Source organism: Xiphophorus couchianus, chromosome 24 (assembly GCF_001444195.1).
Source record: "Xiphophorus couchianus chromosome 24, X_couchianus-1.0, whole genome shotgun sequence".
NCBI classification, from domain to species: domain Eukaryota; kingdom Metazoa; phylum Chordata; class Actinopteri; order Cyprinodontiformes; family Poeciliidae; genus Xiphophorus; species Xiphophorus couchianus.
The window spans coordinates 7,770,353-7,788,848 of record NC_040251.1 but is presented as its reverse complement, the minus strand read 5'-3'; the positions used below and the strand labels follow the sequence as shown (position 1 = coordinate 7,788,848).

General features: G+C 38.3%; 1 protein-coding gene across 2 annotated transcripts in view; it reads left to right on the top strand.

Annotated features, from left to right (window-relative positions):
- The first annotated feature begins 604 nt into the window (after positions 1-604).
- Positions 605-18,496, top strand: part of LOC114140307 (cryptochrome-1-like) — a 34,338-nt gene continuing 16,446 nt past the window's right edge. For both annotated transcript variants that reach the window (XM_028010086.1, XM_028010084.1), the window contains exons 1-9: positions 605-764; positions 3,780-3,943; positions 9,584-9,692; positions 10,196-10,338; positions 11,168-11,352; positions 12,872-12,960; positions 13,694-13,834; positions 14,841-15,152; positions 15,997-16,148. In XM_028010086.1, the coding sequence (XP_027865887.1) occupies positions 3,786-3,943; positions 9,584-9,692; positions 10,196-10,338; positions 11,168-11,352; positions 12,872-12,960; positions 13,694-13,834; positions 14,841-15,152; positions 15,997-16,148 (1,289 nt within the window). In that variant the 5' untranslated portion in view covers positions 605-764; positions 3,780-3,785. The remainder of the gene's footprint in view (positions 765-3,779; positions 3,944-9,583; positions 9,693-10,195; positions 10,339-11,167; positions 11,353-12,871; positions 12,961-13,693; positions 13,835-14,840; positions 15,153-15,996; positions 16,149-18,496) is intronic.

Genomic DNA, 18,496 nt, shown 5'->3' with positions numbered 1-18,496 from the left:
ACCTGCTTTGTTTATTTATTTATTTGCCACCAAGATTCTTAATTAAACGAGTCAACCATTCACAACTACAGTGTGAAGGAACTTCCGCAATTCCATGCCTCCTAAACGTGACCGACATCACACACGTGACAACATACCGACCAATGGGGTTGTCCGCCTCGGAAACAGGTCTGAGTTCACGTTCGGTGTTGCCTTTATTGACATGGGAATTATTAGATGTTTTAAATGAGGCGCAGATATGAATGCTCAATAAACAAAAAAACAGACGGTCAGATGGACAGACAAAAAAGATTTTGCTCAATTAGTATTCATGATAGTGTTTCTTCATATTTGTTCTGAAAATAACAGCTTTAACCGACAAAATAATGACATGTTTGGCAAAGTTGCTTAACATCTAAAAGCTAAAGTATGTACACAAAGTTGATTATTCAATATTGAATGAATAAGATTTCGTATTTGTTCTTATTTTCTATAGCTTATTCTTAAACATGGTGTGTTGAGTGGACAGGATTAGAAAAAACGTTTGTTTACGTGAAAACCCTTGGACAGTGAATGCGACATAAAGCCGGCGTATATATAGCTCCGAACATGCGCAGTAGCTTAATCTGTTATGAAACACGTTACAGTAGTAGGGCACTGGAGGAGCACCGAGGGATTCTCAGGCAGAGGCTGCTGGCACGTACCCGGTACCCATCGCAGATCCGTACTCCTCCAGGACCGAAGAAATGCTTCTTTCTCTGGGCTTGACATAAACACCACTCCCGGTAAGCCAGCACAAGCTTTATTCGCGCCTTGTGTGTTTAATTTCAATCTAAAGTGGTAGAAACAGCGCCGCGCAGGTTACATAAACTCCGCTCCGGTGACCCCGTTTTGGTATTTCCTAGCAGACAAGTAAACTTCCTCCTGCTTAAATTTACATCTGTCTTCAACTACTTGAGGCCGAAATGAGAAATTAAGAATTTGTATATGCTTAACATTATATAAATATACATTTTTGAGTTCATATGAGGTGTTGTGCAGCATTTCAGGCCCCATTCAGACAGACGACGTGACCTAATTTCCATCTGGAGAAGTCGCAGTCGCTGACCTAATACTTTAGAAAGAAAGCGTCTGTTTTTATGAACAGAACTCAGCTTTTTGACTTTTATAGGATTTATCAGAAGATAATAACCATTTAAATTAATTCTAACCAGACAAATATACTTTATAGGGTATTAATGCAATACCTTTTGATATAAATAATCCCTAATATATATTGCAAAATTAGATTTTCAATTATTGTTGAATAGATAATGAAATGTGAATATTTAAATAAATTACTTACCCAGCACCTTTTTATCAGCGTCCTGTTTCCAGTATAAAAAACAGTAAATAGTTATGCATAAACAAAATGTTTCTTTTTTTAATAACTTTGATAATAGTGTTGTTTCACTTATTAATTTGCATGATATTTGCAGTCATTCTTGTGTTAATATTATCTGTTAAGGTTTATTAAATTTAGTTAAGTGTGTGCTGTTAAGGTGCTCCATTGTCTTATTTTAAATTGTAACATAATTGATTAAATTGCATATATTTCATTGAATCTGTATTCATCTAAACTGTATTGGAGTAATATGGATTGAAAAGAACAAAGTTGCATTTAATTAGATTTGAATCTGAATCTAATTGTGTTGCACTGAAATAAATTGGACGAAATTGGATGTGAACTGGTTATATTACATTGAACTGTGTCCAAAATAAATCTGATTGGATATATTTTGAGTGTGAAACTATGATTTATTATTGGATTTTGGCCGCATTAGACTGATTTGGAATAAGCTGGATTGATAAATTAGATCTGTATATGAATGTGTCTGTGTTGTATTGAATTCAGTGGAGTTGGTGTGAGGAGAACAAGTTGATTTAAAGTGAATTTAATTTAATTCTCATCCATTTTACGGCTGTTTTCTCTCATGAAGTGTCTTGGGATTTCTTTTTTTGTCAGAAATGTGATTAATTTGGAGTGAATTGAGTTGATGCCGTTAGGATTTCTGTGAAATGCAGCCACCTGTTGCCACCGCCTGGCTGTGTGGATCCTCACAGAACACTCTTTAACACTCATCCTCCATGTTTTCCTCTTGTAACATACCAACACATCAATCCTTCATCACTTACTCACTGGAAATGACTGAATGTGTGATAGAAGGAAAGCTAAAACATGCTTATGAGTTATGATTGTTGGTGTATGAATAATAAATGAAAAGGTAAGCCCATGGTTTCATCAGTGACAAACCATGAAGCAAGATGTCAGTTTTTACATAAAAAAAGATAATGAATTAATTATTGGATTAAACGCATTAAGCATAGAGTGTGTGAACTAGTTTAAACACCAAATACACCTTAACATGCCTTAAAACATACAGTGGAAACCATCTTAGCACAGAAGCTAACATGTATGGTTTTCCATATCGGCTCGGGTTACAACCAATCAGGGACAAGAAAAATTAATGAGGCTCCTGGTGATTGGTCACCTAATTTAGACACAGGACAAACAACCATGCAGCCTTAAAGGCAATTTAGAATATTTTATTACCCAAAGTCATGTTGTAGGAAGCTGGAGCGCCCAGAGAAAACACATTCATGCATCCGGAGAACATCTACACTCTACGCAGGCTGAGATTTGAACCCACAACTTTTTTGCTTAAAAATGGTTCCCATTGTGAAAAAAATAAACAGTCAGTAAATAACTAAACTATATATATATATATATATATATATATTTTTTTTTTAAATAACATCATAATGTGTTAATAGCTTAAAATAGTGTTATTTTTGCAACCATAACATGAGAATCTAGTTCTGTAGATCCATTTAATGCGGCAGTTCTCTTTGGCTCCTGCTAGAGCAAAAAGAACACCCACATCTCAAAGAACGATGAGCATATGGTTCTTCTTCCAGCTGGCCAGGGAGTGATTTTTCCGATTCTTCCATTCAGAAAACAAGCCGGTGAAAGGGGCTGCAGGCCAAGCGGCAGCTTGCTCTGCAGCGGATGAGCCTCTTCTAATTAGCAGCCGTTCGTCTGCCACGGACGCTCTGCTCGTCTTCCTTCAGCCGTTCAGTTCAGCTTCCGGTTTCCACACTGGAGTCTCAGGCGCCGGACCCTTTGGTCAAACGGGAAAAATAAACTGTGCTCAGAGATGCATTGAAAAACAGACGGAGGTGACCCATCTTTGTGTTTGTATCAAAGCCAGCTGAGTGAATAAACGGCTTTTCTACGCCTGCCGTCCTCCGCCAACAGAAAGACTCAAATTTTAGGGGAACATTTTGGATCTGCAGCCAAGTTAGAGTTCTTATTTTAGTAACTTATCTTGTACCTAAGCCTGTCATAATAACTTTGCTGGATGATAAATTGCCAGACGTTATTGTGATAACAATAATGTCGTTTTGAGATCATTTTCAAGTAATATACAGGGAATAATTTCAAATAAATTCCCAACCAATCAGAAGGAGAATTGATGATGGGATGAGGTTTTCTGCGGTTCCTGCAGAACTTCAACGTGTCCTGGACGTTTTCTGGGACAGAGGCGACTTCTTTTCTGTCCTGCTCGTCTTTGGCTTTGTGTGCAGCTGCAGCTCTCACACAACCACCTTATGATCCAGAAAACTGATGTTTATGCTGCAGTTTGGACTCAGAATAATGAGACCTGGTTAAAAGCTGCATTCAAATCCAGATTGTTTGCCCTGAAAGCACTTAGCTCCTGATGTTTGATTATTTACTATTTTCTATTCGTCCATTGCAGATTACAATGGCCCCAAATTCCATCCACTGGTTCCGTAAGGGACTGCGCCTCCATGACAATCCGGCACTCCGGGAGGCGGTGCGGGGGGCTGGCACCGTGCGCTGCGTTTACTTCCTGGACCCGTGGTTCGCAGGCTCGTCTAACGTCGGGGTCAACAGGTGGAGGTAAGACGATTTGTCTGAGTTTGGCTCCGAACTATTCACTCCGTAGCTCCTCACTGTGGAATCAAGGAACGATTAACAAGTTTCACTCACTGCTAATATTTTTATTTGTGCTTTTAAATGTTAAGTTAAGAAACGGAAGTGAAGCACCATTAACTCTGGATGTGTTCTGTTGGAAAATATGTGTGAATTTCTAAATTGTAGTCTAAAATTTATTATTCTCAGAAGTATCATTTCTTTATATTTAGCTCCCAAGGAAAACGGATCAAGTTTTCCTTCCATTACTAACATGATTGGTATAAATGACGAAATCGGTCTAGTTAAATCAAAGTTCAGGCAGTTAGGAAAGTTAGAATCAATCATTTCAGTTTTGTTTTGTACGGTCAAGAGAAACGACCGTCCCTCTTGACTCTTTGGAATCACCTGGTTGGTCCAGAAATATCTCACCAGTGAGACTTTTCTTCAAAAGTGTTAATAATTTCTTCAGCATTATTAACACTTTCTAAGTTTTATTGTTTTGGTTCATTAAACAAAGATTGTAGCTTCACTCTCAGTCTCATGTATTATTATTTTTGTTATTGCTTCTTTTAGCTGGAACCTGAGCTAAACTTTGAGATGATTTTTGCTCTGACTGGGTGTAAAAACAAGAACTGATCATTTAATCTGGGAATCATGAACAGGAGGACTTTCCTCCAGGCAGCTGCAGTTCTGCAACCTGCAGCATGATGTCAGCATTTCTCTGCTTTTAAAGCTTCATTTCACTTATTTCCAGAGATCTGAAACAAATCTGTAAAGTTTAATTTTTGCCTTAATCACTGAAATTAATATTTTAGATCTGTATTTGCCTTTAGTGCTTTAGGTATGGTGGATTTTTTAAGGCGCTAAAGAATATGTAAGCATGTTTTCAGAACACAGATTTTTCTAGTTTCATTCAGTTTTTATTTGCAAAAAATGCAAAATAATAATCAAAGTTAAGAGTTGTGAGCTGGAGGAGAGCACTCAGTGGTTCCACAGCCACAAGGTGCCCTTTGGTTTAAATCTGCTTTCCCATAATCCCCCTGGTGCAGGTCAGTCTGCAAGCAGACATGAGGCTCAGTGTCTGCCTGAGGAGAGCGCCTCTGCCTTTCAGGGTCAAAGGGAACCCACCTGGGTCCAGTTGTCTGAAACTTAAAGCTGCGTCTCTTTGGGCTGAGTTTGGGGAAGCGTGTTGGTGCTGAGGCGGTGGTCACTGGCCTGCTTTGGTTTGTTTCCCTCCTCATGTCTGTTTTTAGCTCATTACAGAAGCAATCAATGCAGAGAGCTTTGGACTCGACGCTCGTCTGGGTCTAAAAATGCTCAAGTGCCGCCGGCAGTTCCTGCAGGAAACGCCAGATTTCAATACCACTTCAGATTCAAATGCATTTATTTGAGGTTTCAAGTCCAGTAATTATAAAGAAATCAGCAGTTACGTTAAATATGACCTTACATTTTTATATTATTAGCAGCATAGCATGTTTATCCTCTTATGATGGCATATGATCCAATATTATTATCTGGATCAGTCCCTATGTTGAAAAAACTCTAGATCAGGTATTAGTGACAGTGTTTCTGATCCATAAGGGCGGATCTATTCAGTCTAATTTTATACTTTTTATTATTTATTTATTGTTTATTTTACATTATATTTATAGTAATTATTTGTACTTTCTGAACCATTTCAAAGAAGGTTTGTTGCAGTTTATTTTGACATGTTTTTCCCAGTTTGTTATTCTCCTTGATTACACTCACTGAGCAAATTAAAGTTGGGTTGTTTTTCCATGTTTAAGAGATTTTGTGTATTTAAGAGGGCTGTACTGGTGCTGTACTGGTGCAGAGGTGGCTGTAAATTAGCATTTACAGCCAGGTCAGCTGTTTTTCTGTATCAGATCGGTATCGGCTGATTCTAAACCTGAGATATCGGTATCGGAAGTGGAAAAAGTGGATCAGTGCATCCCTAATTTTGTCCCAGTGGAGGCAGTAGAAAACAGATCTTTCCTGACACGTGTTTTAGACTCACAGAGCAGCTTTAAAAGTAAGTACACCCTCTGAAACGTGCCTGACACCTGGCAAACCATCATCCAATTAGCGCTGGTGATTTTATTTCAATGCTCTTTAACTTTGTCTCCAGCTTGAGGGTTAAAGATGGGACCAGGTTTTATTTAGTCACTTTGTTTTGAATGAAAACATCTTTTTTTATGTCATCCGTATGAAATCAGGAGGAGGAGCCTTTCCTGATAACCCCACTGATACCTGCACATGCTTATCCAGCAGCTTCTCAAATGTTGCATTGTTCTGAAAAACAAAACTCGTGCATATAACAGGAAACTGATCTGCAGGGTCATAATAGACAAATGGAGGTTTTACCCTGCATTATCTCTCCGGTGATATATATTATTCTAACATAAGGACTTTTAGTTTTATACCTGAAGTGTAAATAATCAGAAGTTTTTCCCAATAAAAGGAGAAATGTAGGTGAAATTTTGAAGGTAATTTAGGCCAGTGTGTCAGCGCAGGAAGCGGTTATGTGATCATGACCTACTTGTGGCGAGATCTTCCTGTGTGGCCCGTTACCCAACCGGTATTGCTTGAGGTGGAGACGCAGATAAAAGCAGCTACGTCTCGGTGAGCTGCTTGTAATTAACGCTAACACAAAGAAAAACATGTCACCATTCATCATCAGCAGGAATACAGGGCTGCGCTCTTAGTTTAAAGAGCAACAGGTCGTCTTTGTGATTCAGGTTTCAGTTCATCCAGGGAGCCAGAATCAGAAGTTTAGATAAAATACCTTTATGTTTCTTTCCTTTACAAATTTATCCCCTTTTTTGTGTTATTTAAATTTTTCAGATAATTGTTTTGCTTATTAAAAAGAAAAATCTACCAAACCAGTTTGGTCTGTTGTGCCAAGCTTGTATAGTCAAGTTTATTTGTATAACACATACGATAAAGCAGGTCAAAGTGCTGTAGATCATAAAAACGTCATAAACTCACCAATTATGAAACTACCAATAAATATTGCATTGTATTGTTGGATGGATCATTTCCACAGGAGTTGATATTGTATGGTCTCTAAAAAAACAAGGTTTTCTTTTTTATAATGAGGTTTTCTTTGCTTAAATCTCTTTACAATTATTGCAAAAATATATATATTTTAGATTGTTTCTTGTTTATTTGAAATATGACCCAAAACTGGGCTTTTCCCGACTCACTATAGGGCCTCGACCCTTACTTTCACAACCACTGAACTTCTTTCTACTTTTGCTAAATAAATGTTTTTTTCATGTCTTAATTTTATTGTTAACTATTTTAAAACAGCTTTAGTCGTTTGCAACTTTCTGTAGTCAAAGTTGCTTTATGCTAAACTTTTCTTAATTTCTGTTAGTTTAAATGTTTTTATTTTATTTTATTTTGTTTTATATAAAAGATTTAAGTGATTATAGTTGAAATCACATGAACATGTTGTCAGGAAACCTGAAACCAAAACCTTCCAGTTACCGCTCCGTCGCTGTTCAGTCGCTCGCTCTGAAACACCCAGCAGTGAGAGAGCGATTAAAATCTGACTTTACCCTTCTCAGTGTGTGGGGGGGGGGTTGTGTGTGTGTGTGTGTGTGAATGAGGTTACTAGGCTAAAGGATTGTGTTATGGTGCAGCCGAAGCTGTGTGTGTGTGTGTGTGTGTGTCCGCTGCAATAGATGTAGGCCATATCATTTATATAAGGTGGAAACAAAACTGCACACACACATTAAAAACACAGAAAGGCCGTTAAAGGAACTCAGTGTTTCGGCTGTTTTGCAGTTTTCTGGAAGTTTGTTCCAGATTTGTGGTGCATAGAATCTGAATGCTGCTTCTCATGTTTGGTTCTGGGGATGCAGATCAGACCAGAACCGGAAGACCTGAGAGGTCTGGAAGGTTGATGCAACAACAGCAGATTTTTAAAGTAGTGCAGTGATTTATGAACTCTTGTCATGTTCGGTATTGTAGTTCTCTGCGTGCTTGTTTGCTTTGGTGCAGCCATAAAACCATTTGCGTCATCGCTCTGAATCGACTGATGCAGACAGCGAGTATCCTGCCCTAAAAAGCAAAGGTTTCTAGGTTAGTGTCAGAGCAAGGTGTTAATTTTTCACAACACTGTTGGGTCTAAATTACAAAACCTAAAATGCTTGTACATGAATAGATAATATCAGTTTTATTAGGGTAGATTCTCAACTTGAATGACCATTTTTGAAAGCTTTGTCTGCTGCCCTAAATGGTGAGCCGACAGCCTGGTCCGGCTCATGAACAGGCTGGCACGTGCCTTATTGTGTGCACTACTTTGTCTCGCAGCTCTGTCTGTCTGCGTGAGGATTGGGAACAAACGGAGCTTTAGCTGCTCAGGTTCAGTGATTAGGCCAGGAGTTGGACAGGAAGCAGCAGAAGTTAGCTGGACGCCATGCAGCTGCAGGTTCTGTTTGTAACGCAGGTCCGTCCAAACGGCTGGTGCTATTTTTTGTTACTTTTATAAATTATTGTGATTTTTGTCCTTTAAAATACAAAAGTTTCCACTTAATCTTATATTAACTTTATATATTTAATAATTAATCATTTGATCACTTATCAGTACTTAAGTAGACTTTTTACCAAATACATTTTTACTCTTACTTGAGTAATTTTTTGGGCGGCTATTTTTTACTTTTCCTACTTTCCTACTTCAAAGATATGTTGAAGTAGTGCTTCTTGTGAGTACAACGTATACTCTACCCACCTCTGTATATAAAATATAGACTAACTCAAGTGCAATAGCTGTAGAGATGGACAACCACTTAGACTCACTGTAAAAATAAAATCATACCTAGTATTTCTTGTCTAGGTTTTAGTGTAACTATATTAGTACACTTAATAAAACAAAACTAACTAAAAAGCAACTTTTTTTAGAAAACAGAGTGGAACTAGTATTTCATCAATATTAAGGAATTGTTAACTTAAAACAAGCTCTTAAAAGTCAGTTTTGTTTTATTTCAAGTGTACTAACATATTATAGAAAGAAGATGAGGAATGCTTGGTTAGATTTTGTGTTTTTGCAGTTAAGGTTCAGTTTTCCGTGATCTTTTTGACTCTACCTGCGTTTTGTGTTTAATTTAGTTTAAAGTAGAGCAGAGGATGTGGATCTACAGAGAAATGTGTTAGGGCCAGTCAGATTCCTGGAAACCTTCATCCTCTGTCCCACTGACCACGACCCCTGACCATGACCCCTGACCATGACCCCTGACGTCGTGCAGCGCTGCAGGATGGAAATAGCAGTGACGTGTTTTCACTGATATGACGCTCCTCTATTCTGAGCAGCAACATTTACACAATGAAATGAGTTGGTAATCAGCTAAAATACTTCACTTTTAAAATGCAAACTTTTTTACGTCACACCTCAGTTCAAATTCAGAAATACTTTAATTTCAAGTGTACTAACAAAATTACTTTGTAAGATTTGGTGTTTTTGCAATGTTGGTTTTAAGGTTTCTGATTGCAGTTATTTAAAAAACCTCATAAACAGTTATTATTATTAATTTTATTGTTAGTTGTGAAGTTGGGACTTAAATGTTTCACACAGGTCTAGATCGTACTTCCTGTTGTTAATGAAATGTTTTTCCTCTCCAGGTTTCTGCTCCAGTGTTTAGAAGATTTGGACGCAAGTCTCCGAAAACTCAACTCCCGCCTTTTTGTCATCCGGGGCCAACCAGCAAACGTTTTCCCGCGCCTCTTCAAGGTCAGCACACAGAGGCAAACGCTTCACTAACGCGAACACAAGGGTGTCCAAACGTTTTGTCACATGGGCCAAAATTGTTGAGTCAAAATTAGTTGTAGGTCAAAAAAATAAAAACTTTGACTTTAAACTATTTGCACCCAAATAAACCTTAAAAAGTTGATTTGGGTTCATCATTTTCAGACTTTTCAGTAAAAGTCTCTGAATAAACGTGATTTTATCTTGATTTCAGCTCGGTTATAAAAAGACAAACATTAATGTTGCACTTTACATTTCATACTGTAAGAAAATTAGAAATTAAAACTCCATTTGCATCAACGGGCCAAATTTGGATCAGTCCAAGGGCCTTTTATGGCCCTCGGGCCGCACTTTGGACACCCCTGCTCTAACACATTCTTGCTTGTAAACCCACAGTCTGTGTTCTGGTTTTGGTTCGACTAACACACACACACACACACAGAGTTTATTGACATGATTTTCTGTAATTTATGACCTCTGCGGCTCAGGAGTGGAAGATTTCCCGGCTGACCTTTGAGTACGACTCAGAGCCGTTCGGGAAGGAGCGGGACGCCGCCATCAAGAAGCTGGCCATGGAGGCGGGGGTGGAGGTCATCGTCAAGATATCACACACACTCTACGACCTGGACAAGTGAGACCTCGCTGAGAAAACGAGTTTCTAATAAAACCTTTCAGGTTATTTATTTATCTGCAATAAAACATTAAAATCCTGAAGTGGCTTAATATCAAGTGTTCAAATTTAGTCATATTAACAAAATAGGACATCTGATGACGGCCTGTATTTTTATTTTTTACATATTCAGATTTAATATTGAGTTTAACAATAGTGGAAAATGTCAAACAATATAAACAAGCAAAATTAAAATACTAAAATTGTGGTGCAGAAATTCTCCATAAATATGAATAAATGCACGTATTTTAATCCTATTTAAAATGGGATTAAAATATTTTGAGCGATCTCAAATATCATTAAAATATTTCTAAGAAAAGCCCAAATTTCTTTAGATTTTGAAATGAGCTGTTCTACTGGTACCCATAAATCAGTTTGTGTGAAAAATGTGAAATAATCTCTTAAATAAACTTATTTTGAACCAGATCTTTGCTTTGCAACATGGAAAAAAATCAAAATCATCCTGAAAAAAATCCAAGAAGAATCAGATAAAAACGGAAAATCATCGGCCTAGTCAAATCCCAGATGTTGATCTCAATGGTAGAACTTGAAACATTCTGAACGGGCAAAAAAATCCTCAAATATCTCCCAGCTGACAATCCTGTTGATTTCTTTTGCTTAATGGATTAAAAAAATGTTTATTTTTGTTTTTTAAATGCAATAAAATCACTGGTATTTTTGAATAAATAAAGTTGAATACGTGAACAGAACTTTTTAAAGCAGGTTTTATAACTTCTGTGCCATAACCAGCAGGTAATCAGTGTGTTTTTCCTCATTTCTCCGTCTGAAGGATCATCGAGCTGAACGGCGGACAGCCTCCTCTCACCTACAAGCGTTTCCAGACGCTGATCAGCCGGCTGGATCCGCCCGAGATGCCGGTGGAGACGCTGTCGGACGCGCTGATGGGCGGTTGCGTCACGCCCGTCTCCGAGGACCACGGGGAAAAGTACGGCGTCCCGTCGCTGGAGGAGCTGGGTGAGGAAACAAACGATCGATTTATAACTTTCTCCTCATTCATTTTTAATTCCATAAAAGGAATCGCATTTATTTACTGACTTCTACAGAGAAATATTCCAGGAAACCCAAATCTGCTTTTATTGATGAAGTTTTGCTTGAAACGGAAAGCAGTTTTAAAGAGAGAGTGACCCAAATCTGGTTCTTACTGCTGAGAATCAACAGAATGTTTTTATTTTTTCATCTGAGCCCAAAAGAATTTGTAAAAGTACTTTCTTTCTTTTAATAACATTTTTAAAACCTAGTTTAGCTCTGGATCTACATTGATTTTGCTTCATTTCGTTACTTGTTTAATTAGAATTATTAATTATTGTTGAGCAGTAGAAACTGTAATTTTGTTGTAGTTTCAGACATTTTGATGATTTTGGCCAAAAGGTTTGAGCACTGCTGGTTCTCTAGTGTTGTATATATTTATTTAGTAAACATTTAAAAGGACAAATTGGATGCAACAACAACAAAACGTCTCTCCTTAATAAAAGCATTAAGCGCCTTCAGTCCTGTTTCTCTATTTAAAGTCTTTTCCTATTGGATTATTTAGGTTCAGCTGCTTAGAGGAACCTTCCAGATGCCTGCTTTCCATTCACAGACCTTCAGTTCATTCATATATTTAGCCGACCTGCAGCCATCTGCAGTTTACACCTGCTCAACCCGACTCTTTCACTGATCCACCAGCCACTTAAGCTTTAGCTGGACGATGTCTCTGTGCAGGTTTTAACCTCACAGGCTGTGATTTATCCCTGAAATGAACCAGAGGCCACGTTTAGCCTGCTTATCCCGACTCCGTCCAGACGTTAAGTTTTCCGTTCAGAGTTCCAGGATCTGTCCCATCCCAGATCCTGGCACCATCTGCTGGCTGCAGCTGCACTGCGTGGGAAACGGCGCCATCTGCTGCTCAGAACCGTTTGCGCTTTATTTCTAACTCCGAATGTAGCTCAAAACTCTCAGTTTGTTCTGTCGATGATTCACCGGCATTTAGGAGTGTAATGTTGCAGCAATAAATGACCAAGCCTTGCTGCGCCCGGATGCTTTAACAGAAAGAAGACACTTTATGTCAGTTATTTATTCATTGTGACGTAGTTCAGTGTTTTGTACAGAATTTGTCCATCAATTTCAATGAAAGTTAAAAAAATTGGAATTTTATTATGGAAGAATGTTTGTGTTCTCACCTGGACTTTATTAAAAATCAGATTTTTCCTCAATATAAAGTACAGTTTTAGGTTTTTGTCCAACTCTTTAATTTTGGTTTAACGTTTTGGTCTCCAGACATCCTGAGATCAGGGAGTAAAACTCGTTTTATTTAATAATGGATCCAGTTTAAATATCAAACCACTCACAAAATAAAGTCTTCAAAAAGCACAAACTGTCATCAGTTGTGTTTAATTTAATGTAATTTTGTTTATTTAACAAAACTAAATTCTTTTTTTCTGATATTTGAATGCTGGATGTCCTGATTAAGGTGATTTAAATGAACATTTTTCAGGTTTCGACACCGAGGGCCTCCCTTCAGCTGTGTGGCCTGGAGGAGAGACTGAAGCTCTGACTAGGATAGAGCGCCACCTGGAGAGAAAAGTCAGTATTACACCCTCATGTTAGGATTACAGAACCTTTGTGATTACTTATCTTTTATTTATTTAGCTTAAATTTAACAAGACAACGTGACATCCTCACTCCAGTTGATGAAAATACTTAAATATATAAATTGGTTTCTTTTCATCAAACAATCATTTCTACTACTTATCTATTTCTGTATTGGTTTTGTCCTGTTTTTTTGTTTCTTTTGCATTTTTGTTTGGGGTTTTGTTTTTCAACATTGTCAGGTGTTTTTTACTCATGAAAAGGTTAAACTTTTTTCTTTATTTCATAGACATAACAATAATCTATCAGGCATATACAATGGTGTACATTTCCACCCAAAAATGTGGGAGAAAAAAACTAAGACATTTTTAGATTAATGTGAAAAATGTTCTAGAATTTTTAAATTAATCAAAATATTTCTGGTTTTTTTTCTACTTTTCGAACTCAGAACTCATCTTGAAAGTTTTTGAGATTAATCTCAAAATTACTGAGAATTTTGAGATCCTTTTTTCTCCTTTTTTCTGCCTACAATGTCCCTAATACATTATTGTAGGAATAACTGTAACTTCTGCTTTATCTGCTAAGAAGTTAGATGTTTTCATGGATTTAATCAAACACTAAACAAATTTCTAAATTTTAGAAACAATCTTTTAAGAGATTTTGTCAGAAGCTGACCAAACCTGTCTGATCACATCTTTATTTCTGTTCTTCTCGTCTCTCTGCTCAGGCGTGGGTGGCTAACTTCGAGCGTCCCCGGATGAACGCCAACTCGTTGTTGGCCAGCCCCACCGGCCTCAGCCCCTACCTGCGCTTCGGCTGCCTCTCCTGCCGCCTCTTCTACTTCAAACTCACCGACCTCTACCGCAAGGTTGGCCCCCAAACTCACAGCACGCTCCATAACGACCGATTTATCCTAAATACGTTGATAAAACCCACTAACAAATCGTTAAAATATTAACAAGCAGCTGTCAGCAGTCGATAGATTCGTCTTAAAATTAAATAATATTGAACATCTTGTCAAATTGATCAGTCCCTCCAGGGTTTCACAATTGTTTTTGTGATTCTTATGCATTCAGAATAATAAATTTTATATTTGCATTGAGTTTTGCAATAATTGTTCTTAAGAACAGAATAGAATAGAACACAATTATCATTTATTGTCCCACAATGGGGAAATTTCTTTGCAACAGCAGCAAAGTGACAGGCAATAACAGCAAATATACTGACAAAATTGAACATACCATATTTATAAAAATAGAATAAATTAAAAAATATTGTGTAGAAAGAGGAAAAATTATAATAAATGTGACATTTTGTTAGTGTGCTGGATGAATCACAGACTATAACTTTATTTTAATTAAGGATAAGGCAGCAATAAGAAATACTGCTACCTGCAGGTGGGAGTTAAAATCACTTAAGCCCAATTTCTTTGACTATTTTGCAGAAAATTAGCAGTAAACTCACTCACAATGATGCACTAGTGCTAAAAACAAAAAGAAATCTCTTGATTTTGCGTGAATTTCTTCCTAGATTTTGTTTTTTGGTGTCTTTTTAGCAACAAGAGCAGGATTTTTTCACTCTTGCTTTATTTTGCCAAGTTTATTGAATAGCCCTTGTGTGGATTTTAGTTAGAGCCACTGAATGTTTTTCATCCATGTTACTAATAAATCAAATTAAATTAGGGAAAATGTCCTTATTTTTTAATGTGTATCGCCATCGACAGCCTGAGCTAAGGAACAAATTTTAGGCAGTAATCAATGGCCACCCGAAATTGTTCTCAGCTGGTTTAAATGGACCCAAAATTAAGGTAAAATTGCAGGAAACAAAGTAGCATTAATAACCAGTTTTTTCCATCTCTGTTTAAACGGCTCCAGGTAAAAAAGAACAGCTCTCCTCCGCTCTCGCTGTACGGACAGCTACTGTGGCGCGAGTTCTTCTACACCGCGGCTACCAACAACCCGCGCTTCGACAAGATGGAGGGAAACCCCATCTGCGTCCGCATCCCGTGGGACAAGAACCCCGAGGCGCTTGCCAAGTGGGCCGAGGCCAAGACCGGCTTCCCCTGGATAGACGCCATCATGACTCAGCTGAGGCAGGAGGGCTGGATCCATCACCTGGCCCGGCACGCCGTGGCCTGCTTCCTCACCAGAGGAGACCTGTGGATCAGCTGGGAGGAAGGGATGAAGGTGAGGAATGCAAAATGCCCCCTCCATTTTCACTGAACTATTTGGATCAAGAAGGAAGAACTTCAGCCCTTAAAATTAAAAATGTAGCAAACAGTGACCTTAACTCCTGAAACCCAAGGTACCAGGAGAACAAAATCAATCCAAACATATGAAATGCTATATGAATTTTGCATACCAACATAACAGATAGATGTGCACTGATTGCAGTTTACTGACCGATCGCCGATTGCAATCTTTAAAAAGCCTGATGTGCCGATTCCAATTTTGAAAGAGACCATTTTTTTGTCTGAAATGTTGCTAAACATAGCAAGAAAATTGCTGAGTTAGCAGCAGTGGGGCGATTATTAACTGCAGACGTGACCTGGTGGTCTGCAGGTCAGTCAGACCTCTCTAATGGCAAAGCAGAAAAGTTTAGCAGCTGATTTTTAGACGTTTGCTGAGGTAGATAAGATACTTAAAACCCAAACTCTGCTATTCTTAAAACATAATAATCACCTAATGACATGAAAAACTCGTTGAACCAATATAAATTTACTCCTGCCTTCACAGCGTTTTTTATCACTTAGATCTTTAATAATGTTTTCCACAAAAAAATTAAACCGTACAAAGATGTGAGAATGATCTATATTAAAACATCCATTTCTGTCGACCTTGCTACTGTTTACTTTTCATTTCCCTCATCAAAACTTCTATGCTTCATTGTTTTTGCATGAAATTAGTTTTTAGATTTTTAGAGTATTCTCTGGAGTTCTTCCTTTGTTTTGATACCAGAACCATTCAAATGAACCTTGTAGTTCCTGAGATAAACTCAGAAATGATAGTAAAAAACATTTTGCTGCTTCAGGTTTTCGAGGAGCTGCTTCTGGACGCAGACTGGAGTGTGAATGCGGGCAGCTGGATGTGGCTGTCCTGCAGTTCATTCTTTCAGCAGTTTTTCCACTGCTACTGCCCCGTGGGCTTCGGCCGGCGCACCGACCCCAACGGGGACTTCATCAGGTGGGTACCTTTCCTGTCATCGCCCATTGGTGCCAACAACTGATTCCAGCCGCCTGGATGCTGCCTCCTTCCCTCCGTCCCTCTCTCTCCATAAACCAGATATTATTAGGTTACTGAAAGCAATAAGACCTTAAACTTGATCCAGGAAGTAGCTCATATTAATAGATTTATTTCTCTAAATGTTTGGAAAGTTTTCTAGACTTGCTTTTTTATCTTTAGTTCATAAAATGAGGCTCAGATCAGGCAACTATTCAGCTGCACAGGCCAAACTAAAGCACATAACAAGAGAGAGAGATGGGGGGATAAATGCGGGGCCTCCAGATCTCTGGGTAAGTGATGAGGTAGAATAAGACTCCTTAAACTTTTTGCTATTTTCTTGTTTTGCCATCATTCCATCTTTCCATCTGTTCCAACTTCAGTACTGTAGCCTTTGGGATGTCAGGCATGTCTTTTCTAACAACCTCAGTTCTCTCAGTGTAATTTTTAATTGTTTGTGAGTGTTGGTGATTGTGAGCACGTATACATCAGTAGGTTTATACCTGTTGCTAGCAGATGACTCGCTGCAGAGACGTAGATTATTTCCTCTCTTTTTTTCTGGATGTAGCTTTGTGTTTGTGTTTTTGGCTCATCTGTTTTTTTATGGGGGGATTGGAGGAAAAGTTCAGCTGTCCCTCTCCCCTGTGTAAATTGTAGCTGATTGCTTTTAAGTTGATTGGCCGTTCTCCAGCCCCCTCCTTCCACCCAGGTGCAGTCTGGGCCGCCCGGCTCCAGACCGCCCGGGGTAGAAGTTGGAAATCCAGCTGAGAAATCGGTGGCCGTTTTGTTCTGATTCTACCTGTGCAACCCTGAGGGACGGGACTTGCTCACGCCCCAGCGGCGCCCTCTGGGCAGGTTTGTGACTCGGTAGCGTCTCATTTCGTCAAAAGGGACTCTGACCGCTTGGTAGGGAAATGCAATCGCCTTGCCTGCGTTCGTTAGGTAGAGCTCTGTGAAGCATTTCCCGGAGGGTAGCGAGGAGAGGCGTCGGACCAGCTGTAGCTCTGCCAGCGCAGTGTGGCGCTGGTACTCGTTACCTGCGCGGTGCCACGCGAGCCGGTCCATTGTCCAGGCGCTGGGCAAAGCCCCTCGTCCAGCCCTTTGTGAAATGTTCAGTGATGCTCTGCTTAGGTGAATGCAGTCCTGTTGGTTCCGGTGGGCCTGGAGCAGCGGCTGGCTTTGTGCTGAAAACAGACATGGGTTTGGTCATCTAGCTAATTCACACTGTGGTACCACAAAAATGAAATAAAAATTTATAATATTTCAAGTACTAGAATTGTTTTCAATGCAATACATGCAAAAATTTCCTCTTTTATATCCAAAAACACAAGAAAAGCAAACATTAAGCACCTTAAATAGTAACTTAAATTGGTTGAACCTGTGATAGTCGTTAAATTTATATGTAATAATAGACGAATTTTTCTTTTTAGTCTCACGGCTTATTCATTTATATCCTGAAAACAAACATTAACTGCCTGAAAATTAGGAGATGCTGGGTGAGCCAAACGTTTTCAAAGTTTGCAAAAATGCTAAGGTGCTAAACAAATAGTTAGCTCTGCTATTAGCATATTAGCGTAAGCATTCCCACCGCTGTGCAGAGTAAAACTACTTCAACATGTTGTTACTAAAGTAAAAGCAAAAAGTAGCAAAGAAATTACTCAAGTAAGAGTAAAAAAGTATTTGATCAAATGATCAATCATTTAATATTTGAAAATTACATAATCAGGTGGACCAACATATTAAGTTAAGTTGATATTTTGGTATTGTAATGATGGAAATAACAGTAATTCACATAAATAACAAAAAATAACAAAATCAGGCAAAAGAAAATGTTTCCAAATCAGTTTCTTTCAATAAAAAAACTTTAAAAAATACTGCAGGTGTGTGTCTGTTATTGGTAATTTTTTTGATTAAAATATGTTCAGTGGTAAAAAAAAACAAAAAACAGAAGTTTTACTGAAGTACAATGAAATCACTCAAGTAAAAGTACAGCATAATAAAAATACTCCTAAAAGTAATTTAAAAAAAAGGTTACTCAAGCAAATGTAAATAGTTTCTACCCAACAGCCTCTGTGTTTCTCTGTTCTCTTCCTGTCGTTTTGATTATATTTTGCAGTCTGATAAAAATAACTTAAGCTAATTATTGGATTTTAAAGTATTTCAGCTAAAACAGCAGAAGTAAATCTCTTAGAGCTTTGTATCACAGTGTGCTGCCTTCCTAAAAAAACAAAGTATGTAGGAAGTGTAGACTCCGCCCCCAACACCACCCGCTGGTCCCTTCCAGGACCGCTCGCTACTAGCAGGTCGCGGAT